The 25,477-nt window shown below is 46.0% G+C and overlaps 5 protein-coding genes across 7 annotated transcripts in view; 1 reads left to right on the top strand and 4 right to left on the bottom strand.

Annotated features, from left to right (window-relative positions):
- The window catches only part of LOC125739507 (cystatin-C-like), a 50,522-nt gene that overhangs the window by 12,051 nt on the left and 12,994 nt on the right, over positions 1-25,477 (top strand). Inside the window, exon 1 of one of the 3 annotated variants that reach the window (XM_049009688.1) lies at positions 11,700-11,781. The exons of the other annotated variants lie outside the window; for them this stretch is intronic. The gene's annotated coding sequence lies outside the window, so the exon portion shown is untranslated. Of the gene's footprint in view, positions 1-11,699; positions 11,782-25,477 lie in introns of those variants that run through there. 3 annotated transcript variants of the gene reach the window in all.
- On the bottom strand, positions 4,815-5,845 carry LOC125739503 (cystatin-like). Its single transcript, XM_049009681.1, has 3 exons — positions 5,590-5,845; positions 5,290-5,397; positions 4,815-5,041 (listed from the first exon to the last, which is right to left on the bottom strand). The coding sequence occupies exons 1-3, from the start codon at positions 5,824-5,826 to the stop codon at positions 4,910-4,912; spliced, it is 477 nt and encodes a 158-aa protein (XP_048865638.1). The 5' UTR covers positions 5,827-5,845; the 3' UTR covers positions 4,815-4,909.
- On the bottom strand, positions 10,727-12,688 carry LOC125739497 (cystatin-C-like). Its single transcript, XM_049009675.1, has 4 exons — positions 12,610-12,688; positions 11,509-11,739; positions 11,211-11,318; positions 10,727-10,962 (listed from the first exon to the last, which is right to left on the bottom strand). The coding sequence occupies exons 1-4, from the start codon at positions 12,664-12,666 to the stop codon at positions 10,831-10,833; spliced, it is 528 nt and encodes a 175-aa protein (XP_048865632.1). The 5' UTR covers positions 12,667-12,688; the 3' UTR covers positions 10,727-10,830.
- On the bottom strand, positions 16,678-17,745 carry LOC125739498 (cystatin-C-like). Its single transcript, XM_049009676.1, has 3 exons — positions 17,462-17,745; positions 17,162-17,269; positions 16,678-16,913 (listed from the first exon to the last, which is right to left on the bottom strand). Exons 1-3 carry the CDS (start codon positions 17,714-17,716, stop codon positions 16,782-16,784), a joined length of 495 nt encoding a protein of 164 aa, XP_048865633.1. The 5' UTR covers positions 17,717-17,745; the 3' UTR covers positions 16,678-16,781.
- On the bottom strand, positions 22,625-23,693 carry LOC125739499 (cystatin-C-like). The gene is made up of 3 exons (XM_049009677.1): positions 23,409-23,693; positions 23,109-23,216; positions 22,625-22,860 (listed from the first exon to the last, which is right to left on the bottom strand). The coding sequence occupies exons 1-3, from the start codon at positions 23,661-23,663 to the stop codon at positions 22,729-22,731; spliced, it is 495 nt and encodes a 164-aa protein (XP_048865634.1). The 5' UTR covers positions 23,664-23,693; the 3' UTR covers positions 22,625-22,728.

The following is a 25,477-nucleotide window of genomic DNA, read 5'->3' as shown; positions in this document are numbered from 1 at the left end:
TTGATGAAGACTGCAAACCATCATTCACTACTCCTGCTTGGTGTGATCTAGCCTTACCTATCGTGTGGGTAGTATTTGCACGTGAATAATTAGATATTCTGTTGATATGCTTCTTGAAATTGAACATGAACTGGTCAACTGATCATCTTGGTGATTTGTAAACAATATTAAAAAAAAAAATCGTCATTTCTCTCAGCGATCGAATATCTAAGGAGCCCCTGAATGGACATGTGCAAAACAATAAAACGCTCTTACTTTCGCCTGCACACGTAGTAAATTAATCATACCGTGACCGCGGTATAAAGGCTTGTAGTTTTGAGTGCTACTTGATGGCTGAGTTCGGGCTCGATTAAATTCCTCCCAGTTCACGATCTGCAATTCCGACTTCAGGGGGCGTTTCGGTTAAATTTCCGAATAGTTCAAATGACACTGATAGCAATGGAGCAATCTAATAAAAAAAAGACTCGTTCTCACATATGGGAACGTTTTACTGTATTATCTTCAACTAAGGTATGTCTGAAAAATATAAAAGTAATAATTCCTCGTGTATAACGGTACATGAATATTCATCTTCTCATGTAAGGTCCAGTATCCGAACTGCTCTCAACAACTGACCTGACTTCAAAGACACTGGGGATGTTCGGCGCATGTCTGGTGCAACCATAACAACCTGGAGCTTAACACGCTCAAAACAGTAGAGATGACAGTAGACTTCAGGAAGAACCCCCCTGCACTCCCCCCTCTCACCATCATGGACAGCACTGTAATGACAGTGGAGTCATTCAGATTCCTCGGCAACACCATCTCTCAGGACCTGAAGTGAGACATGCATATTGACGCAATTGTCAAAAAGGCCCAGCAGAGGCTGTTCTTCCTTCGCCAGCTGAGGAAGTTCAACCTGCCTGAGGAACTACTGAAACAGTTCTACACTGCCATCATCGAATCCGTCCTCTGCACCTCAATAAGTGTCTGGTTCAGCTCAGCTACCAAATCTGACCTCAGAAGACTGCATCGAACAGTCCGGACTGCTGAGCGAATTATTGGTACAACCCTTCCTACTCTCCAAGAACTGTACTTATCCAGAGTGAGCAAAAAGGCTGGCAAAATCACTCTGGACCCCTCACATCCAGCGCACTCCCTCTTTGAACTGTTGCCGTCCGGACGACGCTACAGAGCACTGAGCGCCAGAACAGCCAGGCACAGGAACAGCTTCTTCCCTCAAGCAATCCTTCTCATGAACACTTCACAATAAACGTGAAACGCACAACACTATCATACATTCACTTATCCAGTTATTTATTTAACACACATACTTATTTCCACTTCTAACTGCACCTTACGTACATAGCTAATTGTTTACTTTATATTTTGTATATTGTAAAGTTATTGCTATTTTTGCACATTGTATGTCATATAACTGTATATTGTTCTTTTTTATGACGTCCTTTTTCGTGTCTGGTCCTGTCACTGTCATTCTATTGCACTGTGGAGCTTATGTCACTACAACAAATTCCTAGTATGTGGAAACATACATGGCAATAAAGCACATTCTGATTCTGATGTGGCAGGGTATCCAGGCCATCACCAACTACAGGGCATCTCCACCTGCCTGTGACGGTGAGGCCTCCCTTCCAGACGTGCTGAATAGCTTCTACGCACAGTTTGAAGCCCAAAACAGCATGACAGTGAGGAAATCCATCCCACCTCCCAACGACCAGGTGCTCTGTCTGACCGTGGCAGATGTGAGGAAAACTCTGCTTAGAGTCAACCCGCGGAAAGCTGCTGGACCAGACAACATCCCTGGTTGTGTGCTCAGAGGATGTGCAGAACAGCTGGCTGATGTTCTCACAAACATCTTCAACATCTCCCTGAGCACCACAGTCATCGCAACATGCTTCAAAACCGCCATCATCATCCCCGTGCCAAAGAAGTCTTCAGTGTCCTGCCTCAATGACTACCGTCCCGTTGCACTCACGCCCATCATCATGAAGTGCTTCGAGAGGCTCGTCATGAGGCACGTCAAGTCCCTACTGCCACCCTCACTAGACCCCCTGCAGTTTGCATACCGTCCCAACCGCTCTACGGAGGACGCCATCACCACCACCCTTCATCTGGCCCTCACCCATCTAGATAAAAAGGACACTTATGTTATGTACACACAAACACATCTGTACATCTGTATATAATATTTATTGTTATTTATTGCCTCCCAACTCCTTACTCTTCTATACTACGGCATTTTTGCACATATAACCTTCGCTGCTACCATACAGTAACTTAAATACTGTATCCAGACTGTTACCACCCTTAATTTGCACTGTATGTTGTCTTGTCAATCTGTACTGCTATGCTCTCCTCTCTGCACTTATGATGTCGCTCTGTTTTGTCCTGCTCTGTGTCACACCATGGTCCTGGAGGAACGTTATCTCATTTCTCTATATACTGTGTGTATGGCTGAAATGACAATAAAACCTACTTGACTTGACTTGAAATAATAATAAATTGTCTTGCCCTTTTCTATAGCAGTGGATGCTGGATATAGAATGAGTTACTAAGAGAACTTGAGCCTACCTACACTCTACTTACAAGATCTGCTTTAAAGGAAATGGTAGCAAGTAAATGCACAGAATCTAAGGAAAATGCACAGGTGGAATGACATAAGGCATCAGCTGTAAGCCTGAGAACAGACATGTGGATCTCACTACAAGGGGGTACGTATCTCGCTGACACAGCTGCCAACATCATTACCTGTGCCAATACAGTGAAGCTCTGCCGCGCTGCTTGTACTGCACATGCTCTTAGCCCAATCGTTAAAAAGGCAATTCAGCAAACCCCTGGGTTCGATTTGACCACAGTAAGGCTGAGAAGGATTGTGGTGCCAAGGAAAGACAGCCTCAGGTCCAAGAGGAGATGGGCATGCCACTTTTGAAACCGATTCAGGAAGTGGACACTCACTGGAACAGCACGTTTGTAGTGCTGCACTGCATCTTCAACACCACAGAGCCAGTGGGGCTGCCGTGATCAGTTTAAAAACTGATGTAACCCTACTGAGCTTTGAAGAGTATCACTCAGTTAAAGACTGTACAGAAGTGTACAGAAGTGCTCAATCCTTTCCACCCGGCCACTGTAGCTTTAGCAGAGGAGAGTGTCAGAGTCAAATGTGATACCACTCGTGAAACTGGTGAGGCAGTCCTGAGGCTCAAAAATGGCAAAACTGGTAGATGAGGCGGCCATTCGCCTTGCCAGTACCCTGATAAGACTGATTATGGACAAAAATATCTGGATGGGAGATGAGTGTTATGAGAGTTCCCCACTCTGCTGGGTCCCAGGTTCAACAATGTTGGTTTCTGCAGCTCCACAAGTGCCCAAGCAGCAGTGAAAAGGCTTACAGCAGAATGTGTGAGATCAAGGGACACAGCCGTAGAACCTTCTACATCAAAGGCATCTGCAGGACCTGCAGCAGAAGCTGAAGATGCACTTCAGTACCGGGCATCAAGAGAAGAATGTTAGTCCTACTCTTCACAGTTTAGCATTGCAGTTTATATGCATTCCTGCATCCTCAGTTCCACATGAACGTGTTCTTTTCAAAGGCTGGGGAGGTTGTAAGAACAGGAACTGTCGAACAAATATTCTAGAATAATCTTTAACCCGTTAAAATAATCTTTAATAATCATTTTAGCAAAATGACCATTATATTTTTGCATTCTTGGCAAACTCAAAACTGCTGTCAACACCTGCAGAGTTTGCCACGTTAAATGAAATTTATGGATATAAACGTTTCCAATATGGGTACACAGCCTTCGGTGCCACCCTTTACAGGCCAATGTGGAGAACAGGCTCATTGACCGTCTTCATCCTTAATCACAGCTTACGCCGATCTTTCACCAAGTCTTGTTTTCAGTAATGTTAGTATGCCGGGGGGGGGGGGGGGGGGGGGGGGGCAGCCAGTGGACCTTGGATCCCCAGAGGATTTTCCCCCCTCTTCTTACTTGGGAGTTTTTGGTTCCTCTCCTCCATTGGCATCTGGCATGACTGATGTCATTTCTCCCCCATTACTCTAGTACCACAATTCATGGAAAGTGCTTTGGGGCAACTGATGTGAAAGATGCTATATGAGAATTGTTAGTCATTAACTGCTTAGAAATTGAGAAAAAGATGGATCGTAATCAGCAGATACTCAATTTCAATACTGGCATCAGACCAGAAAAGGTGTTGCTCTCATGTAGCCCATTTACCAAGCAGCCAACAGTACAGCCTGACCAACCTAGTATGTTAATTCCACGGGTCAGAGGGCTTTAGCCAACATTGACACAACACCTACAACTTTTCCCCCATAAACCCCCCCACCACACCCCATTCTCTTCACTTTCTAAAACATGCACAGTACTTAAGGGAAAACCATCCTTCAAAGCACACACACCCAGCAAGGAAGCTGCTTTTACTGGACATAGCAGACAAACTGAACCACTACAAGAACCTTCTAGTGCTTATGAATAAAATGCTTCTACACAGGGAAGAAGCGAGCTCAGCCCTTCAATATAACCGGGAAGGCAGTTGTGCCAAGTTTGGGATTCACCTCAAATCCAGTGCAGCCAAGGCAAGTATCAACCATAAAAATCGTTAAATATCGGCGCACTAACCTGACAAAGTAGCTTATGCTGCCATCTACTGACAGAATCATGTCAGCCGAAGAGGTCACTGACCTTAGGCATCCTGCACAGACAGCGCCGAGCTAGGAAGAGAAATCCAACCACACACCACTTCTGGTGTGAAACTGTGCCGTTAGTTCCCCCCCAGAAGAAAAAGCCAGAATCTTGTATTACGCCAGACACTTTATTTCAGCAAGTACAACATTCACAGGAAGGTTGTCCGGGTTCATACGAAAGCAGAACCAAAATGGGCGCAAAACTCAGCGGGTCCCTTGTGCGAGGGATCGGCGATAGCAGCGTATTGGAAAGGGTTTTTCGATGCATCTGTTCTTCGTCAGCACAGCTTTGCGTTCCCAGGGAATCGTGTACACGGTAAAGCGACACAGCAGCCTCTGCAAGGGAAAGAGGCGGCGTTTAACAGCGACTCCTGCGCAGGGTGCACTGACAAGGCGGATAGAGACGTCCTGGTCAAGGACGGTACCGTTTAAAGCTTCCTCGGAATTGGCCAGATCTGCATGCTTACAATTACATTGTCGGTATTACATGCACGGCAGCTTATCTTCCGTATACATTATATAATGCATGAAAGCACATGACCCACGTTCAAAGTTAATCTAATCTTGATTAGAACTGCATTTACCTTCCTGTTGACTTGCAAAGGGCAGGTTTCCGCGTCCGTCGCCTGCGCTCTCTGGCACCAAGTCATGCCCAGCTCGGCGGTCAAGATGTAGTTCAGACCCGCCACAACCTCCAGAGATGGGGGACGATGGTTCGTGTCAGATACTTCGCTCATAGGGTGGCAAATACAATCAAACGCACTGTCGTGCAAAACAATCAATGGAGCGCGGCGTTTCTGCAATTACTCATGCGGTTATGTAGATTGACCGACTTCCGGCGTATTTTCACACACTGCTGCGTTTTGGGGAGAAAAGTGCGATACCTGAGTTTCCGCGGATACTATAGACGTGAGCCTGTAAGCATAATCCTCCTGGGACGCCTGCTTATTGTACACGGCTACGGCAAACCAGGCCGCTTGCCGTACATCACAGCGGTCCGAGGGCACGTGGGTGGACGAACCGGGCATCGGGGTCGCCGTGGGCATCGCGGCCATGGTGGAGCCGATGGGCGCTACGAGGAAGCAAATGGCGAGGAACTGCGAAAAGAAAAGCGCCGCCATTTCGACAACACATAAGCGGTACTACACTACCCCGCATATATATAGCCATAATTATTTAAATTAACCAATCAGCTGATAATACAATTAGTAGATAATGATTTGATGAAGACTGCAAACCATCATTCACTACTCCTGCTTGGTGTGATCTAGCCTTACCTATCGTGTGGGTAGTATTTGCACGTGAATAATTAGATATTCTGTTGATATGCTTCTTGAAATTGAACATGAACTGGTCAACTGATCATCTTGGTGATTTGTAAACAATATTAAAAAAAAAAAAATCGTCATTTCTCTCAGCGATCGAATATCTAAGGAGCCCCTGAATGGACATGTGCAAAACAATAAAACGCTCTTACTTTCGCCTGCACACGTAGTAAATTAATCATACCGTGACCGCGATATAAAGGCTTGTAGTTTTGAGTGCTACTTGATGGCTGAGTTCGGGCTCGATTAAATTCCTCCCAGTTCACGATCTGCAATTCCGACTTCAGGGGGCGTTTCGGTTAAATTTCCGAATAGTTCAAATGACACTGATAGCAATGGAGCAATCTAATAAAAAAAAGACTCGTTCTCACATTTGGGAACGTTTTACTGTATTATCTCCAACTAAGGTATGTCTGAAAAATATAAAAGTAATAATTCCTCGCGTATATCGGTACATGAATATTCATCTTCTCATGTAAGGTCCAGTATCCGAACTGCTCTCAACAACTGACCTGACTTCAAAGACACTGGGGATGTTCGGCGCATGTCTGGTGCAACCATAACAACCTGGAGCTTAACACGCTCAAAACAGTAGAGATGACAGTAGACTTCAGGAAGAACCCCCCTGCACTCCCCCCTCTCACCATCATGGACAGCACTGTAATGACAGTGGAGTCATTCAGATTCCTCGGCAACACCATCTCTCAGGACCTGAAGTGAGACATGCATATTGACGCAATTGTCAAAAAGGCCCAGCAGAGGCTGTTCTTCCTTCGCCAGCTGAGGAAGTTCAACCTGCCTGAGGAACTACTGAAACAGTTCTACACTGCCATCATCGAATCCGTCCTCTGCACCTCAATAAGTGTCTGGTTCAGCTCAGCTACCAAATCTGACCTCAGAAGACTGCATCGAACAGTCCGGACTGCTGAGCGAATTATTGGTACAACCCTTCCTACTCTCCAAGAACTGTACTTATCCAGAGTGAGCAAAAAGGCTGGCAAAATCACTCTGGACCCCTCACATCCAGCGCACTCCCTCTTTGAACTGTTGCCGTCCGGACGACGCTACAGAGCACTGAGCGCCAGAACAGCCAGGCACAGGAACAGCCTCTTCCCTCAAGCAATCCTTCTCATGAACACTTCACAATAAACGTGAAACGCACAACACTATCATACATTCACTTATCCAGTTATTTATTTAACACACATACTTATTTCCACTTCTAACTGCACCTTACGTACATAGCTAATTGTTTACTTTATATTTTGTATATTGTAAAGTTATTGCTATTTTTGCACATTGTATGTCATATAACTGTATATTGTTCTTTTTTATGACGTCCTTTTTCGTGTCTGGTCCTGTCACTGTCATTCTATTGCACTGTGGAGCTTATGTCACTACAACAAATTCCTAGTATGTGGAAACATACATGGCAATAAAGCACATTCTGATTCTGATGTGGCAGGGTATCCAGGCCATCACCAACTACAGGGCATCTCCACCTGCCTGTGACGGTGAGGCCTCCCTTCCAGACGTGCTGAATAGCTTCTACGCACAGTTTGAAGCCCAAAACAGCATGGCAGTGAGGAAATCCATCCCACCTCCCAACGACCAGGTGCTCTGTCTGACCGTGGCAGATGTGAGGAAAACTCTGCTTAGAGTCAACCCGCGGAAAGCTGCTGGACCAGACAACATCCCTGGTTGTGTGCTCAGAGGATGTGCAGAACAGCTGGCTGATGTTCTCACAAACATCTTCAACATCTCCCTGAGCACCACAGTCATCGCAACATGCTTCAAAACCGCCATCATCATCCCCGTGCCAAAGAAGTCTTCAGTGTCCTGCCTCAATGACTACCGTCCCGTTGCACTCACGCCCATCATCATGAAATGCTTCGAGAGGCTCGTCATGAGGCACGTCAAGTCCCTACTGCCACCCTCACTAGACCCCCTGCAGTTTGCATACCGTCCCAACCGCTCTACAGACGACGCCATCACCACCACCCTTCATCTGGCCCTCACCCATCTAGATAAAAAGGACACTTATGTTATGTACACACAAACACATCTGTACATCTGTATATAATATTTATTGTTATTTATTGCCTCCCAACTCCTTACTCTTCTATACTACGGCATTTTTGCACATATAACCTTCGCTGCTACCATACAGTAACTTAAATACTGTATCCAGACTGTTACCACCCTTAATTTGCACTGTATGTTGTCTTGTCAATCTGTACTGCTATGCTCTCCTCTCTGCACTTATGATGTCGCTCTGTTTTGTCCTGCTCTGTGTCACACCATGGTCCTGGAGGAACGTTATCTCATTTCTCTATATACTGTGTGTATGGCTGAAATGACAATAAAACCTACTTGACTTGACTTGAAATAATAATAAATTGTCTTGCCCTTTTCTATAGCAGTGGATGCTGGATATAGAATGAGTTACTAAGAGAACTTGAGCCTACCTACACTCTACTTACAAGATCTGCTTTAAAGGAAATGGTAGCAAGTAAATGCACAGAATCTAAGGAAAATGCACAGGTGGAATGACATAAGGCATCAGCTGTAAGCCTGAGAACAGACATGTGGATCTCACTACAAGGGGGTACGTATCTCGCTGACACAGCTGCCAACATCATTACCTGTGCCAATACAGTGAAGCTCTGCCGCGCTGCTTGTACTGCACATGCTCTTAGCCCAATCGTTAAAAAGGCAATTCAGCAAACCCCTGGGTTCGATTTGACCACAGTAAGGCTGAGAAGGATTGTGGTGCCAAGGAAAGACAGCCTCAGGTCCAAGAGGAGATGGGCATGCCACTTTTGAAACCGATTCAGGAAGTGGACACTCACTGGAACAGCACGTTTGTAGTGCTGCACTGCATCTTCAACACCACAGAGCCAGTGGGGCTGCCGTGATCAGTTTAAAAACTGATGTAACCCTACTGAGCTTTGAAGAGTATCACTCAGTTAAAGACTGTACAGAAGTGTACAGAAGTGCTCAATCCTTTCCACCTGGCCACTGTAGCTTTAGCAGAGGAGAGTGTCAGAGTCAAATGTGATACCACTCGTGAAACTGGTGAGGCAGTCCTGAGGCTCAAAAATGGCAAAACTGGTAGATGAGGCGGCCATTCGCCTTGCCAGTACCCTGATAAGACTGATTATGGACAAAAATATCTGGATGGGAGATGAGTGTTATGAGAGTTCCCCACTCTGCTGGGTCCCAGGTTCAACAATGTTGGTTTCTGCAGCTCCACAAGTGCCCAAGCAGCAGTGAAAAGGCTTACAGCAGAATGTGTGAGATCAAGGGACACAGCCGTAGAACCTTCTACATCAAAGGCATCTGCAGGACCTGCAGCAGAAGCTGAAGATGCACTTCAGTACCGGGCATCAAGAGAAGAATGTTAGTCCTACTCTTCACAGTTTAGCATTGCAGTTTTTATGCATTCCTGCATCCTCAGTTCCACGTGAACGTGTTCTTTTCAAAGGCTGGGGAGGTTGTAAGAACAGGAACTGTCGAACAAATATTCTAGAATAATCTTTAACCCGTTAAAATAATCTTTAATAATCATTTTAGCAAAATGACCATTATATTTTTGCATTCTTGGCAAACTCAAAACTGCTGTCAACACCTGCAGAGTTTGCCACGTTAAATGAAATTTATGGATATAAACGTTTCCAATGTGGGTACACAGCCTTCGGTGCCACCCTTTACAGGCCAATGTGGAGAACAGGCTCATTGACCGTCTTCATCCTTAATCACAACTTACGCCGATCTTTTACCAAGTCTTGTTTTCAGTAATGTTTGTATGCCAGGGGGGGGCAGCCAGTGGACCTTGGATCCCCAGAGGATTTTCCCCCCTCTTCTTACTTGGGAGTTTTTGGTTCCTCTCCTCCATTGGCATCTGGCATGACTGATGTCATTTCTCCCCCATTACTCTAGTATCATAATTCATGGAAAGTGCTTTGGGGCAACTGATGTGAAAGATGCTATATGAGAATTGTTAGTCATTAACTGCTTAGAAATTGAGGAAAAGATGGATCGTAATCAGCAGATACTCAATTTCAATACTGGCATCAGACCAGAAAAGGTGTTGCTCTCATGTAGCCCATTTACCAAGCAGCCAACAGTACAGCCTGACCAACCTAGTATGTTAATTCCACGGGTCAGAGGGCTTTAGCCAACATTGACACAACACCTACAACTTTCCCCCCATAAACCCCCCCACCACACCCCATTCTCTTCACTTTCTAAAACATGCACAGTACTTAAGGGAAAACCATCCTTCAAGCACACACACCCAGCAAGGAAGCTGCTTTTACTGGACATGGCAGACAAACTGAACCACCACCACAACCTTCTATTGCTTATGAATAAAATGCTTCTACACAGGGAAGAAGCGAGCTCAGCCCTTCAATATAACCGGGAAGGCAGTTGTGCCAAGTTTGGGATTCACCTCAAATGCAGTGCAGCCAAGGCAAGTATCAACCATAAAAATCGTTAAATATCGGCGCACTAACCTGACAAAGTAGCTTATGCTGCCATCTGACAGAATCATGTCAGCCAAAGAGGTCACTGACCTTAGGCATCCTGCACAGACAGCGCCGAGCTAGGAGGAGAAATCCAACCTCACATCAGAAGTGGTGTGTAACTGTGCCGTTAGTTCCCCCCCCCCCCAGAAGAAAAAGCCAGAATCTTGCATTACGCCAGACACTTTATTTCAGCAAGTACAACATTCACAGGAAGGTTGTCCGGGTTCATACGAAAGACACGGGAGCAGAAACAAAATGGGCGCAAAACTCAGCGGGTCCCTTGTGCGAGGGATCGGCGATAGCAGCGTATTGGAAAGGGTTTTTCGATGCATCTGTTCTTCGTCAGCACAGCTTTGCGTTCCCAGGGAATCGTGTACACGGTAAAGCGACACAGCAGCCCCTGCAAGGGAAAGAGGCGGCGTTTAACAGCGACTCCTGCGCAGGGTGCACTGACAAGGCGGATAGAGACGTCCTGGTCAAGGACGGTACCGTTCAAAGCTTCCTCGGAATTGGCCAGACCTGCATGCTTACAATTACATTGTCGGTATTACATGCACGGCAGCGTATCTTCCGTATACATTACATAATGCATGAAAGCACATGACCCACGTTCAAAGTTAATCTAATCTTGATTACAACTGCATTTACCTTCCTGTTGACTTGCAAAGGGCAGGTTTCCGCGTCCGTCGCCTGCGCTCTCAGGCACCAAGTCATGCCCAGCTCGGCGGTCAAGATGTAGTTCAGACCCGCCACAACCTCCAGAGATGGGGGACGATGGTTCGTGTCAGATATTTCTCATAGGGTGGCAAATACAATCAAACGCACTGTCGTGCAAAACAATCAATGGAGCGCGGCGTTTCTGCAATTACTAGTGCGGTTATGTAGATTGACCGACTCCCGGCGTATTTTCACACACTGCTGCGTTTTGGGGAGAAAAGTGCGATACCTGAGTTTCCGCGGATACTATAGACGTGAGCCTGTAGGCATAATCCTCCTGGGACGCCTGCTTATTGTACACGGCTACGGCAAACCAGGCCGCTTGCCGTACATCACAGCGGTCCGAGGGCACGTGGGTGGACGAACCGGGCATCGGGGTCGCCGTGAGCATCGCTGGCGCCGTGGGCATCGCGGCCATGGTGGAGCCGATGGGCGCTACGAGGAAGCAAATGGCGAGGAACTGCGAAAAGAAAAGCGCCGCCATTTCGACAACACATAAGCGGTACTACGCTACCCCGCATATATATAGCCATAATTATTTAAATTAACCAATCAGCTGATAATACAATTAGTAGATAATGATTTGATGAAGACTGCAAACCATCATTCACTACTCCTGCTTGGTGTGATCTAGCCTTACCTATCGTGTGGGTAGTATTTGCACGTGAATAATTAGATATTCTGTTGATATGCTTCTTGAAATTGAACATGAACTGGTCAACTGATCATCTTGGTGATTTGTAAACAATATTTTTTTAAAAAATCGTCATTTCTCTCAGCGATCGAATATCTAAGGAGCCCCTGAATGGACATGTGCAAAACAATAAAACGCTCTTACTTTCGCCTGCACACGTAGTAAATTAATCATACCGTGACCGCGGTATAAAGGCTTGTAGTTTTGAGTGCTACTTGATGGCTGAGTTCGGGCTCGATTAAATTCCTCCCAGTTCACGATCTGCAATTCCGACTTCAGGGGGCGTTTCGGTTAAATTTCCGAATAGTTCAAATGACACTGATAGCAATGGAGCAATCTAATAAAAAAAAGACTCGTTCTCACATATGGGAACGTTTTACTGTATTATCTTCAACTAAGGTATGTCTGAAAAATATAAAAGTAATAATTCCTCGCGTATATCGGTACATGAATATTCATCTTCTCATGTAAGGTCCAGTATCCGAACTGCTCTCAACAACTGACCTGACTTCAAAGACACTGGGGATGTTCGGCGCATGTCTGGTGCAACCATAACAACCTGGAGCTTAACACGCTCAAAACAGTAGAGATGACAGTAGACTTCAGGAAGAACCCCCCTGCACTCCCCCCTCTCACCATCATGGACAGCACTGTAATGACAGTGGAGTCATTCAGATTCCTCGGCAACACCATCTCTCAGGACCTGAAGTGAGACATGCATATTGACGCAATTGTCAAAAAGGCCCAGCAGAGGCTGTTCTTCCTTCGCCAGCTGAGGAAGTTCAACCTGCCTGAGGAACTACTGAAACAGTTCTACACTGCCATCATCGAATCCGTCCTCTGCACCTCAATAAGTGTCTGGTTCAGCTCAGCTACCAAATCTGACCTCAGAAGACTGCATCGAACAGTCCGGACTGCTGAGCGAATTATTGGTACAACCCTTCCTACTCTCCAAGAACTGTACTTATCCAGAGTGAGCAAAAAGGCTGGCAAAATCACTCTGGACCCCTCACATCCAGCGCACTCCCTCTTTGAACTGTTGCCGTCCGGACGACGCTACAGAGCACTGAGCGCCAGAACAGCCAGGCACAGGAACAGCCTCTTCCCTCAAGCAATCCTTCTCATGAACACTTCACAATAAACGTGAAACGCACAACACTATCATACATTCACTTATCCAGTTATTTATTTAACACACATACTTATTTCCACTTCTAACTGCACCTTACGTACATAGCTAATTGTTTACTTTATATTTTGTATATTGTAAAGTTATTGCTATTTTTGCACATTGTATGTCATATAACTGTATATTGTTCTTTTTTATGACGTCCTTTTTCGTGTCTGGTCCTGTCACTGTCATTCTATTGCACTGTGGAGCTTATGTCACTACAACAAATTCCTAGTATGTGGAAACATACATGGCAATAAAGCACATTCTGATTCTGATGTGGCAGGGTATCCAGGCCATCACCAACTACAGGGCATCTCCACCTGCCTGTGACGGTGAGGCCTCCCTTCCAGACGTGCTGAATAGCTTCTACGCACAGTTTGAAGCCCAAAACAGCATGGCAGTGAGGAAATCCATCCCACCTCCCAACGACCAGGTGCTCTGTCTGACCGTGGCAGATGTGAGGAAAACTCTGCTTAGAGTCAACCCGCGGAAAGCTGCTGGACCAGACAACATCCCTGGTTGTGTGCTCAGAGGATGTGCAGAACAGCTGGCTGATGTTCTCACAAACATCTTCAACATCTCCCTGAGCACCACAGTCATCGCAACATGCTTCAAAACCGCCATCATCATCCCCGTGCCAAAGAAGTCTTCAGTGTCCTGCCTCAATGACTACCGTCCCGTTGCACTCACGCCCATCATCATGAAGTGCTTCGAGAGGCTCGTCATGAGGCACGTCAAGTCCCTACTGCCACCCTCACTAGACCCCCTGCAGTTTGCATACCGTCCCAACCGCTCTACAGACGACGCCATCACCACCACCCTTCATCTGGCCCTCACCCATCTAGATAAAAAGGACACTTATGTTATGTACACACAAACACATCTGTACATCTGTATATAATATTTATTGTTATTTATTGCCTCCCAACTCCTTACTCTTCTATACTACGGCATTTTTGCACATATAACCTTCGCTGCTACCATACAGTAACTTAAATACTGTATCCAGACTGTTACCACCCTTAATTTGCACTGTATGTTGTCTTGTCAATCTGTACTGCTATGCTCTCCTCTCTGCACTTATGATGTCGCTCTGTTTTGTCCTGCTCTGTGTCACACCATGGTCCTGGAGGAACGTTATCTCATTTCTCTATATACTGTGTGTATGGCTGAAATGACAATAAAACCTACTTGACTTGACTTGAAATAATAATAAATTGTCTTGCCCTTTTCTATAGCAGTGGATGCTGGATATAGAATGAGTTACTAAGAGAACTTGAGCCTACCTACACTCTACTTACAAGATCTGCTTTAAAGGAAATGGTAGCAAGTAAATGCACAGAATCTAAGGAAAATGCACAGGTGGAATGACATAAGGCATCAGCTGTAAGCCTGAGAACAGACATGTGGATCTCACTACAAGGGGGTACGTATCTCGCTGACACAGCTGCCAACATCATTACCTGTGCCAATACAGTGAAGCTCTGCCGCGCTGCTTGTACTGCACATGCTCTTAGCCCAATCGTTAAAAAGGCAATTCAGCAAACCCCTGGGTTCGATTTGACCACAGTAAGGCTGAGAAGGATTGTGGTGCCAAGGAAAGACAGCCTCAGGTCCAAGAGGAGATGGGCATGCCACTTTTGAAACCGATTCAGGAAGTGGACACTCACTGGAACAGCACGTTTGTAGTGCTGCACTGCATCTTCAACACCACAGAGCCAGTGGGGCTGCCGTGATCAGTTTAAAAACTGATGTAACCCTACTGAGCTTTGAAGAGTATCACTCAGTTAAAGACTGTACAGAAGTGTACAGAAGTGCTCAATCCTTTCCACCTGGCCACTGTAGCTTTAGCAGAGGAGAGTGTCAGAGTCAAATGTGATACCACTCGTGAAACTGGTGAGGCAGTCCTGAGGCTCAAAAATGGCAAAACTGGTAGATGAGGCGGCCATTCGCCTTGCCAGTACCCTAAGACAAGACTGATTATGGACAAAAATATCTGGATGGGAGATGAGTGTTATGAGAGTTCCCCACTCTGCTGGGTCCCAGGTTCAACAATGTTGGTTTCTGCAGCTCCACAAGTGCCCAAGCAGCAGTGAAAAGGCTTACAGCAGAATGTGTGAGATCAAGGGACACAGCCGTAGAACCTTCTACATCAAAGGCATCTGCAGGACCTGCAGCAGAAGCTGAAGATGCACTTCAGTACCGGGCATCAAGAGAAGAATGTTAGTCCTACTCTTCACAGTTTAGCATTGCAGTTTATATGCATTCCTGCATCCTCAGTTCCACATGAACGTGTTCTTTTCAAAGGCTGGGGAGGTTGTAAGAACAGGAACTGTCGAACAAATATTCTAGAATAATCTTTAACCCGTTAAAATAATCTTTAATAATCATTTTAGCAAAATGACCATTATATTTTTGCATTCTTGGCAAACTCAAAACTGCTGTCAACACCTGCAGAGTTTGCCACGTTAAATGAAATTTATGGATATAAACGTTTCCAATGTGGGTACACAGCCTTCGGTGCCACCCTTTACAGGCCAATGTGGAGAACAGGCTCATTGACCGTCTTCATCCTTAATCACAGCTTACGCCGATCTTTTACCAAGTCTTGTTTTCAGTAATGTTAGTATGCCGGGGGGGGGGGGGGGGGGGGGGGGGGCAGCCAGTGGACCTTGGATCCCCAGAGGATTTTCCCCCCTCTTCTTACTTGGGAGTTTTTGGTTCCTCTCCTCCATTGGCATCTGGCATGACTGATGTCATTTCTCCCCCATTACTCTAGTACCACAATTCATGGAAAGTGCTTTGGGGCAACTGATGTGAAAGATGCTATATGAGAATTGTTAGTCATTAACTGCTTAGAAATTGAGAAAAAGATGGATCGTAATCAGCAGATACTCAATTTCAATACTGGCATCAGACCAGAAAAGGTGTTGCTCTCATGTAGCCCATTTACCAAGCAGCCAACAGTACAGCCTGACCAACCTAGTATGTTAATTCCATGGGTCAGAGGGCTTTAGCCAACATTGACACACCTACAACTTTCCCCCCATAAACCCCCCCACCACACCCCATTCTCTTCACTTTCTAAAACATGCACAGTACTTAAGGGAAAACCATCCTTCAAAGCACACACACCCAGCAAGGAAGCTGCTTTTACTGGACATAGCAGACAAACTGAACCACTACAAGAACCTTCTAGTGCTTATGAATAAAATGCTTCTACACAGGGAAGAAGCGAGCTCAGCCCTTCAATATAACCGGGAAGGCAGTTGTGCCAAGTTTGGGATTCACCTCAAATCCAGTGCAGCCAAGGCAAGTATCAACCATAAAAATCGTTAAATATCGGCGCACTAACCTGACAAAGTAGCTTATGCTGCCATCTACTGACAGAATCATGTCAGCCAAAGAGGTCACTGACCTTAGGCATCCTGCACAGACAGCACCGAGCTAGGAGGAGAAACCCAACCTCACATCAGAAGTGGTGCTTAACTGTGCCGTTAGTTTCCCCCCCAGAAGAAAAAGCCAGAATCTTGCATTACGCCAGACACTTTATTTCAGCAAGTACAACATTCACAGGAAAGTTGTCCGGGTTCATACGAAAGACACGGGAGCAGAAACAAAATGGGCGCAAAACTCAGCGGGTCCCTTGTGCGAGGGATCGGCGATAGCAGCGTATTGGAAAGGGTTTTTCGATGCATCTGTTCTTCGTCAGCACAGCTTTGCGTTCCCAGGGAATCGTGTACACGGTAAAGCGACACAGCAGCCTCTGCAAGGGAAAGAGGCGGCGTTTAACAGCGACTCCTGCGCAGGGTGCACTGACAAGGCGGATAGAGACGTCCTGGTCAAGGACGGTACCGTTTAAAGCTTCCTCGGAATTGGCCAGATCTGCATGCTTACAATTACATTGTCGGTATTACATGCACGGCAGCTTATCTTCCGTATACATTATATAATGCATGAAAGCACATGACCCACGTTCAAAGTTAATCTAATCTTGATTAGAACTGCATTTACCTTCCTGTTGACTTGCAAAGGGCAGGTTTCCGCGTCCGTCGCCTGCGCTCTCTGGCACCAAGTCATGCCCAGCTCGGCGGTCAAGATGTAGTTCAGACCCGCCACAACCTCCAGAGATGGGGGACGATGGTTCGTGTCAGATACTTCGCTCATAGGGTGGCAAATACAATCAAACGCACTGTCGTGCAAAACAATCAATGGAGCGCGGCGTTTCTGCAATTACTCATGCGGTTATGTAGATTGACCGACTTCCGGCGTATTTTCACACACTGCTGCGTTTTGGGGAGAAAAGTGCGATACCTGAGTTTCCGCGGATACTATAGACGTGAGCCTGTAAGCATAATCCTCCTGGGACGCCTGCTTATTGTACACGGCTACGGCAAACCAGGCCGCTTGCCGTACATCACAGCGGTCCGAGGGCACGTGGGTGGACGAACCGGGCATCGGGGTCGCCGTGAGCATCGCTGGCGCCGTGGGCATCGCGGCCATGGTGGAGCCGATGCGTGCTACGAGGAAGCAAATGGCGAGGAACTGCGAAAAGAAAAGCGCCGCCATTTCGACAACACATAAGCGGTACTACGCTACCCCGCATATATATAGCCATAATTATTTAAATTAACCAATCAGCTGATAATACAATTAGTAGATAATGATTTGATGAAGACTGCAAACCATCATTCACTACTCCTGCTTGGTGTGATCTAGCCTTACCTATCGTGTGGGTAGTATTTGCACGTGAATAATTAGATATTCTGTTGATATGCTTCTTGAAATTGAACATGAACTGGTCAACTGATCATCTTGGTGATTTGTAAACAATATAAAAAAAAAAAATCGTCATTTCTCTCAGCGATCGAATATCTAAGGAGCCCCTGAATGGACATGTGCAAAACAATAAAACGCTCCTACTTTCGCCTGCACACGTAGTAAATTAATCATACCGTGACCGCGATATAAAGGCTTGTAGTTTTGAGTGCTACTTGATGGCTGATTTCGGGCTCGATTAGATTCCTCACAGTTCACGATCTGCAATTCCGACTTCAGGGGGCGTTTCGGTTAAATTTCCGACTAGTTCAAATGACACTGATAGCAGTGGAGCAATCTAATAAAAAAAGACTCGTTCTCACATTTGGGAACGTTTTACTGTATTATCTCCAACTAAGGTATGTCTGAAAAATATAAAAGTAATCATTCCTCGTGTATAACGGTACATGAATATTCATCTTCTCATGTAAGTTCCAGTATCTGGTCTGCTCTCAACAACTGACCTGACTTCAAAGACACTGGGGATGTTCGGCGCATGTCTGGTGCAACCATAACAACCTGGAGCTTAACACGCTCAAAACAGTAGAGATGACAGTAGACTTCAGGAAGAACCCCCCTGCACTCCCCCCTCTCACCATCATGGACAGCACTGTAATGACAGTGGAGTCATTCAGATTCCTCGGCAACACCATCTCTCAGGACCTGAAGTGAGACATGCATATTGACGCAATTGTCAAAAAGGCCCAGCAGAGGCTGTTCTTCCTTCGCCAGCTGAGGAAGTTCAACCTGCCTGAGGAACTACTGAAACAGTTCTACACTGCCATCATCGAATCCGTCCTCTGCACCTCAATAAGTGTCTGGTTCAGCTCAGCTACCAAATCTGACCTCAGAAGACTGCATCGAACAGTCCGGACTGCTGAGCGAATTATTGGTACAACCCTTCCTACTCTCCAAGAACTGTACTTATCCAGAGTGAGCAAAAAGGCTGGCAAAATCACTCTGGACCCCTCACATCCAGCGCACTCCCTCTTTGAACTGTTGCCGTCCGGACGACGCTACAGAGCACTGAGCGCCAGAACAGCCAGGCACAGGAACAGCTTCTTCCCTCAAGCAATCCTTCTCATGAACACTTCACAATAAACGTGAAACGCACAACACTATCATACATTCACTTATCCAGTTATTTATTTAACACACATACTTATTTCCACTTGTAACTGCACCTTACGTACATAGCTAATTGTTTACTTTATATTTTGTATATTGTAAAGTTATTGCTATTTTTGCACATTGTATGTCATATAACTGTATATTGTTCTTTTTTATGACGTCCTTTTTCGTGTCTGGTCCTGTCACTGTCATTCTATTGCACTGTGGAGCTTATGTCACTACAACAAATTCCTAGTATGTGGAAACATACATGGCAATAAAGCACATTCTGATTCTGATGTGGCAGGGTATCCAGGCCATCACCAACTACAGGGCATCTCCACCTGCCTGTGACGGTGAGGCCTCCCTTCCAGACGTGCTGAATAGCTTCTACGCACAGTTTGAAGCCCAAAACAGCATGACAGTGAGGAAATCCATCCCACCTCCCAACGACCAGGTGCTCTGTCTGACCGTGGCAGATGTGAGGAAAACTCTGCTTAGAGTCAACCCGCGGAAAGCTGCTGGACCAGACAACATCCCTGGTTGTGTGCTCAGAGGATGTGCAGAACAGCTGGCTGATGTTCTCACAAACATCTTCAACATCTCCCTGAGCACCACAGTCATCGCAACATGCTTCAAAACCGCCATCATCATCCCCGTGCCAAAGAAGTCTTCAGTGTCCTGCCTCAATGACTACCGTCCCGTTGCACTCACGCCCATCATCATGAAGTGCTTCGAGAGGCTCGTCATGAGGCACGTCAAGTCCCTACTGCCACCCTCACTAGACCCCCTGCAGTTTGCATACCGTCCCAACCGCTCTACGGAGGACGCCATCACCACCACCCTTCATCTGGCCCTCACCCATCTAGATAAAAAGGACACTTATGTTATGTACACACAAACACATCTGTACATCTGTATATAATATTTATTGTTATTTATTGCCTCCCAACTCCTTACTCTTCTATACTACGGCATTTTTGCACATATAACCTTCGCTGCTACCATACAGTAACTTAAATACTGTATCCAGACTGTTACCACCCTTAATTTGCACTGTATGTTGTCTTGTCAATCTGTACTGCTATGCTCTCCTCTCTGCACTTATGATGTCGCTCTGTTTTGTCCTGCTCTGTGTCACACCATGGTCCTGGAGGAACGTTATCTCATTTCTCTATATACTGTGTGTATGGCTGAAATGACAATAAAACCTACTTGACTTGACTTGAAATAATAATAAATTGTCTTGCCCTTTTCTATAGCAGTGGATGCTGGATATAGAATGAGTTACTAAGAGAACTTGAGCCTACCTACACTCTACTTACAAGATCTGCTTTAAAGGAAATGGTAGCAAGTAAATGCACAGAATCTAAGGAAAATGCACAGGTGGAATGACATAAGGCATCAGCTGTAAGCCTGAGAACAGACATGTGGATCTCACTACAAGGGGGTACGTATCTCGCTGACACAGCTGCCAACATCATTACCTGTGCCAATACAGTGAAGCTCTGCCGCGCTGCTTGTACTGCACATGCTCTTAGCCCAATCGTTAAAAAGGCAATTCAGCAAACCCCTGGGTTCGATTTGACCACAGTAAGGCTGAGAAGGATTGTGGTGCCAAGGAAAGACAGCCTCAGGTCCAAGAGGAGATGGGCATGCCACTTTTGAAACCGATTCAGGAAGTGGACACTCACTGGAACAGCACGTTTGTAGTGCTGCACTGCATCTTCAACACCACAGAGCCAGTGGGGCTGCCGTGATCAGTTTAAAAACTGATGTAACCCTACTGAGCTTTGAAGAGTATCACTCAGTTAAAGACTGTACAGAAGTGTACAGAAGTGCTCAATCCTTTCCACCCGGCCACTGTAGCTTTAGCAGAGGAGAGTGTCAGAGTCAAATGTGATACCACTCGTGAAACTGGTGAGGCAGTCCTGAGGCTCAAAAATGGCAAAACTGGTAGATGAGGCGGCCATTCGCCTTGCCAGTACCCTGATAAGACTGATTATGGACAAAAATATCTGGATGGGAGATGAGTGTTATGAGAATTCCCCACTCTGCTGGGTCCCAGGTTCAACAATGTTGGTTTCTGCAGCTCCACAAGTGCCCAAGCAGCAGTGAAAAGGCTTACAGCAGAATGTGTGAGATCAAGGGACACAGCCGTAGAACCTTCTACATCAAAGGCATCTGCAGGACCTGCAGCAGAAGCTGAAGATGCACTTCAGTACCGGGCATCAAGAGAAGAATGTTAGTCCTACTCTTCACAGTTTAGCATTGCAGTTTATATGCATTCCTGCATCCTCAGTTCCACATGAACGTGTTCTTTTCAAAGGCTGGGGAGGTTGTAAGAACAGGAACTGTCGAACAAATATTCTAGAATAATCTTTAACCCGTTAAAATAATCTTTAATAATCATTTTAGCAAAATGACCATTATATTTTTGCATTCTTGGCAAACTCAAAACTGCTGTCAACACCTGCAGAGTTTGCCACGTTAAATGAAATTTATGGATATAAACGTTTCCAATGTGGGTACACAGCCTTCGGTGCCACCCTTTACAGGCCAATGTGGAGAACAGGCTCATTGACCGTCTTCATCCTTAATCACAGCTTACGCCGATCTTTTACCAAGTCTTGTTTTCAGTAATGTTAGTATGCCGGGGGGGGGGGGGGGGGGGGGGGCAGCCAGTGGACCTTGGATCCCCAGAGGATTTTCCCCCCTCTTCTTACTTGGGAGTTTTTGGTTCCTCTCCTCCATTGGCATCTGGCATGACTGATGTCATTTCTCCCCCATTACTCTAGTACCACAATTCATGGAAAGTGCTTTGGGGCAACTGATGTGAAAGATGCTATATGAGAATTGTTAGTCATTAACTGCTTAGAAATTGAGAAAAAGATGGATCGTAATCAGCAGATACTCAATTTCAATACTGGCATCAGACCAGAAAAGGTGTTGCTCTCATGTAGCCCATTTACCAAGCAGCCAACAGTACAGCCTGACCAACCTAGTATGTTAATTCCATGGGTCAGAGGGCTTTAGCCAACATTGACACACCTACAACTTTTCCCCCATAAACCCCCCCACCACACCCCATTCTCTTCACTTTCTAAAACATGCACAGTACTTAAGGGAAAACCATCCTTCAAAGCACACACACCCAGCAAGGAAGCTGCTTTTACTGGACATAGCAGACAAACTGAACCACTACAAGAACCTTCTAGTGCTTATGAATAAAATGCTTCTACACAGGGAAGAAGCGAGCTCAGCCCTTCAATATAACCGGGAAGGCAGTTGTGCCAAGTTTGGGATTCACCTCAAATCCAGTGCAGCCAAGGCAAGTATCAACCATAAAAATCGTTAAATATCGGCGCACTAACCTGACAAAGTAGCTTATGCTGCCATCTACTGACAGAATCATGTCAGCCAAAGAGGTCACTGACCTTAGGCATCCTGCACAGACAGCACCGAGCTAGGAGGAGAAATCCAACCTCACATCAGAAGTGGTGCTTAACTGTGCCGTTAGTTTCCCCCCCAGAAGAAAAAGCCAGAATCTTGCATTACGCCAGACACTTTATTTCAGCAAGTACAACATTCACAGGAAAGTTGTCCGGGTTCATACGAAAGACACGGGAGCAGAAACAAAATGGGCGCAAAACTCAGCGGGTCCCTTGTGCGAGGGATCGGCGATAGCAGCGTATTGGAAAGGGTTTTTCGATGCATCTGTTCTTCGTCAGCACAGCTTTGCGTTCCCAGGGAATCGTGTACACGGTAAAGCGACACAGCAGCCTCTGCAAGGGAAAGAGGCGGCGTTTAACAGCGACTCCTGCGCAGGGTGCACTGACAAGGCGGATAGAGACGTCCTGGTCAAGGACGGTACCGTTTAAAGCTTCCTCGGAATTGGCCAGATCTGCATGCTTACAATTACATTGTCGGTATTACATGCACGGCAGCTTATCTTCCGTATACATTATATAATGCATGAAAGCACATGACCCACGTTCAAAGTTAATCTAATCTTGATTAGAACTGCATTTACCTTCCTGTTGACTTGCAAAGGGCAGGTTTCCGCGTCCGTCGCCTGCGCTCTCTGGCACCAAGTCATGCCCAGCTCGGCGGTCAAGATGTAGTTCAGACCCGCCACAACCTCCAGAGATGGGGGACGATGGTTCGCGTCAGATACTTCGCTCATAGGGTGGCAAATACAATCAAACGCACTGTCGTGCAAAACAATCAATGGAGCGCGGCGTTTCTGCAATTACTCATGCGGTTATGTAGATTGACCGACTTCCGGCGTATTTTCACACACTGCTGCGTTTTGGGGAGAAAAGTGCGATACCTGAGTTTCCGCGGATACTATAGACGTGAGCCTGTAAGCATAATCCTCCTGGGACGCCTGCTTATTGTACACGGCTACGGCAAACCAGGCCGCTTGCCGTACATCACAGCGGTCCGAGGGCACGTGGGTGGACGAACCGGGCATCGGGGTCGCCGTGAGCATCGCTGGCGCCGTGGGCATCGCGGCCATGGTGGAGCCGATGCGTGCTACGAGGAAGCAAATGGCGAGGAACTGCGAAAAGAAAAGCGCCGCCATTTCGACAACACATAAGCGGTACTACACTACCCCGCATATATATAGCCATAATTATTTAAATTAACCAATCAGCTGATAATACAATTAGTAGATAATGATTTGATGAAGACTGCAAACCATCATTCACTACTCCTGCTTGGTGTGATCTAGCCTTACCTATCGTGTGGGTAGTATTTGCACGTGAATAATTAGATATTCTGTTGATATGCTTCTTGAAATTGAACATGAACTGGTCAACTGATCATCTTGGTGATTTGTAAACAATATTAAAAAAAAAAATCGTCATTTCTCTCAGCGATCGAATATCTAAGGAGCCCCTGAATGGACATGTGCAAAACAATAAAACGCTCTTACTTTCGCCTGCACACGTAGTAAATTAATCATACCGTGACCGCGGTATAAAGGCTTGTAGTTTTGAGTGCTACTTGATGGCTGAGTTCGGGCTCGATTAAATTCCTCCCAGTTCACGATCTGCAATTCCGACTTCAGGGGGCGTTTCGGTTAAATTTCCGAATAGTTCAAATGACACTGATAGCAATGGAGCAATCTAATAAAAAAAAGACTCGTTCTCACATATGGGAACGTTTTACTGTATTATCTTCAACTAAGGTATGTCTGAAAAATATAAAAGTAATAATTCCTCGCGTATATCGGTACATGAATATTCATCTTCTCATGTAAGGTCCAGTATCCGAACTGCTCTCAACAACTGACCTGACTTCAAAGACACTGGGGATGTTCGGCGCATGTCTGGTGCAACCATAACAACCTGGAGCTTAACACGCTCAAAACAGTAGAGATGACAGTAGACTTCAGGAAGAACCCCCCTGCACTCCCCCCTCTCACCATCATGGACAGCACTGTAATGACAGTGGAGTCATTCAGATTCCTCGGCAACACCATCTCTCAGGACCTGAAGTGAGACATGCATATTGACGCAATTGTCAAAAAGGCCCAGCAGAGGCTGTTCTTCCTTCGCCAGCTGAGGAAGTTCAACCTGCCTGAGGAACTACTGAAACAGTTCTACACTGCCATCATCGAATCCGTCCTCTGCACCTCAATAAGTGTCTGGTTCAGCTCAGCTACCAAATCTGACCTCAGAAGACTGCATCGAACAGTCCGGACTGCTGAGCGAATTATTGGTACAACCCTTCCTACTCTCCAAGAACTGTACTTATCCAGAGTGAGCAAAAAGGCTGGCAAAATCACTCTGGACCCCTCACATCCAGCGCACTCCCTCTTTGAACTGTTGCCGTCCGGACGACGCTACAGAGCACTGAGCGCCAGAACAGCCAGGCACAGGAACAGCTTCTTCCCTCAAGCAATCCTTCTCATGAACACTTCACAATAAACGTGAAACGCACAACACTATCATACATTCACTTATCCAGTTATTTATTTAACACACATACTTATTTCCACTTCTAACTGCACCTTACGTACATAGCTAATTGTTTACTTTATATTTTGTATATTGTAAAGTTATTGCTATTTTTGCACATTGTATGTCATATAACTGTATATTGTTCTTTTTTATGACGTCCTTTTTCGTGTCTGGTCCTGTCACTGTCATTCTATTGCACTGTGGAGCTTATGTCACTACAACAAATTCCTAGTATGTGGAAACATACATGGCAATAAAGCACATTCTGATTCTGATGTGGCAGGGTATCCAGGCCATCACCAACTACAGGGCATCTCCACCTGCCTGTGACGGTGAGGCCTCCCTTCCAGACGTGCTGAATAGCTTCTACGCACAGTTTGAAGCCCAAAACAGCATGACAGTGAGGAAATCCATCCCACCTCCCAACGAC

The sequence above is a fragment of the Brienomyrus brachyistius genome, chromosome 3 (genome assembly GCF_023856365.1).
Source record: "Brienomyrus brachyistius isolate T26 chromosome 3, BBRACH_0.4, whole genome shotgun sequence".
Classification (NCBI taxonomy): Eukaryota; Metazoa; Chordata; class Actinopteri; order Osteoglossiformes; family Mormyridae; genus Brienomyrus; species Brienomyrus brachyistius.
The sequence above is the reverse complement of the archived record's forward strand: the minus strand, read 5'-3'. Positions and strand labels throughout refer to the sequence as shown.

Bases quoted from the DNA above. Each gene is read 5' to 3' on its own strand.
- LOC125739503 (XM_049009681.1), bottom strand. From the start codon at position 5,826: ATGGCGGCGCTTTTCTTTTCGCAGTTCCTCGCCATTTGCTTCCTCGTA. The intron at 5,398-5,589 runs GTATCGCACTTT...CCATCTCTGGAG, and splicing joins TAGTATCCGCGGAAACTCAG to GTTGTGGCGGGTCTGAACTA. The intron at 5,042-5,289 runs GTAAATGCAGTT...TTTCCCTTGCAG, and splicing joins CTTTGCAAGTCAACAGGAAG to AGGCTGCTGTGTCGCTTTAC.
- LOC125739499 (XM_049009677.1), bottom strand. From the start codon at position 23,663: ATGGCGGCGCTTTTCTTTTCGCAGTTCCTCGCCATTTGCTTCCTCGTA. The intron at 23,217-23,408 runs GTATCGCACTTT...CCATCTCTGGAG, and splicing joins TAGTATCCGCGGAAACTCAG to GTTGTGGCGGGTCTGAACTA. The intron at 22,861-23,108 runs GTAAATGCAGTT...TTTCCCTTGCAG, and splicing joins CTTTGCAAGTCAACAGGAAG to AGGCTGCTGTGTCGCTTTAC.
- LOC125739498 (XM_049009676.1), bottom strand. From the start codon at position 17,716: ATGGCGGCGCTTTTCTTTTCGCAGTTCCTCGCCATTTGCTTCCTCGTA. The intron at 17,270-17,461 runs GTATCGCACTTT...CCATCTCTGGAG, and splicing joins TAGTATCCGCGGAAACTCAG to GTTGTGGCGGGTCTGAACTA. The intron at 16,914-17,161 runs GTAAATGCAGTT...TTTCCCTTGCAG, and splicing joins CTTTGCAAGTCAACAGGAAG to AGGCTGCTGTGTCGCTTTAC.
- LOC125739497 (XM_049009675.1), bottom strand. From the start codon at position 12,666: ATGGTGTTGCCGAGGAATCTGAATGACTCCACTGTCATTACAGTGCTG. The intron at 11,319-11,508 runs GTATCGCACTTT...CCATCTCTGGAG, and splicing joins TAGTATCCGCGGAAACTCAG to GTTGTGGCGGGTCTGAACTA. The intron at 10,963-11,210 runs GTAAATGCAGTT...TTTCCCTTGCAG, and splicing joins CTTTGCAAGTCAACAGGAAG to GGGCTGCTGTGTCGCTTTAC.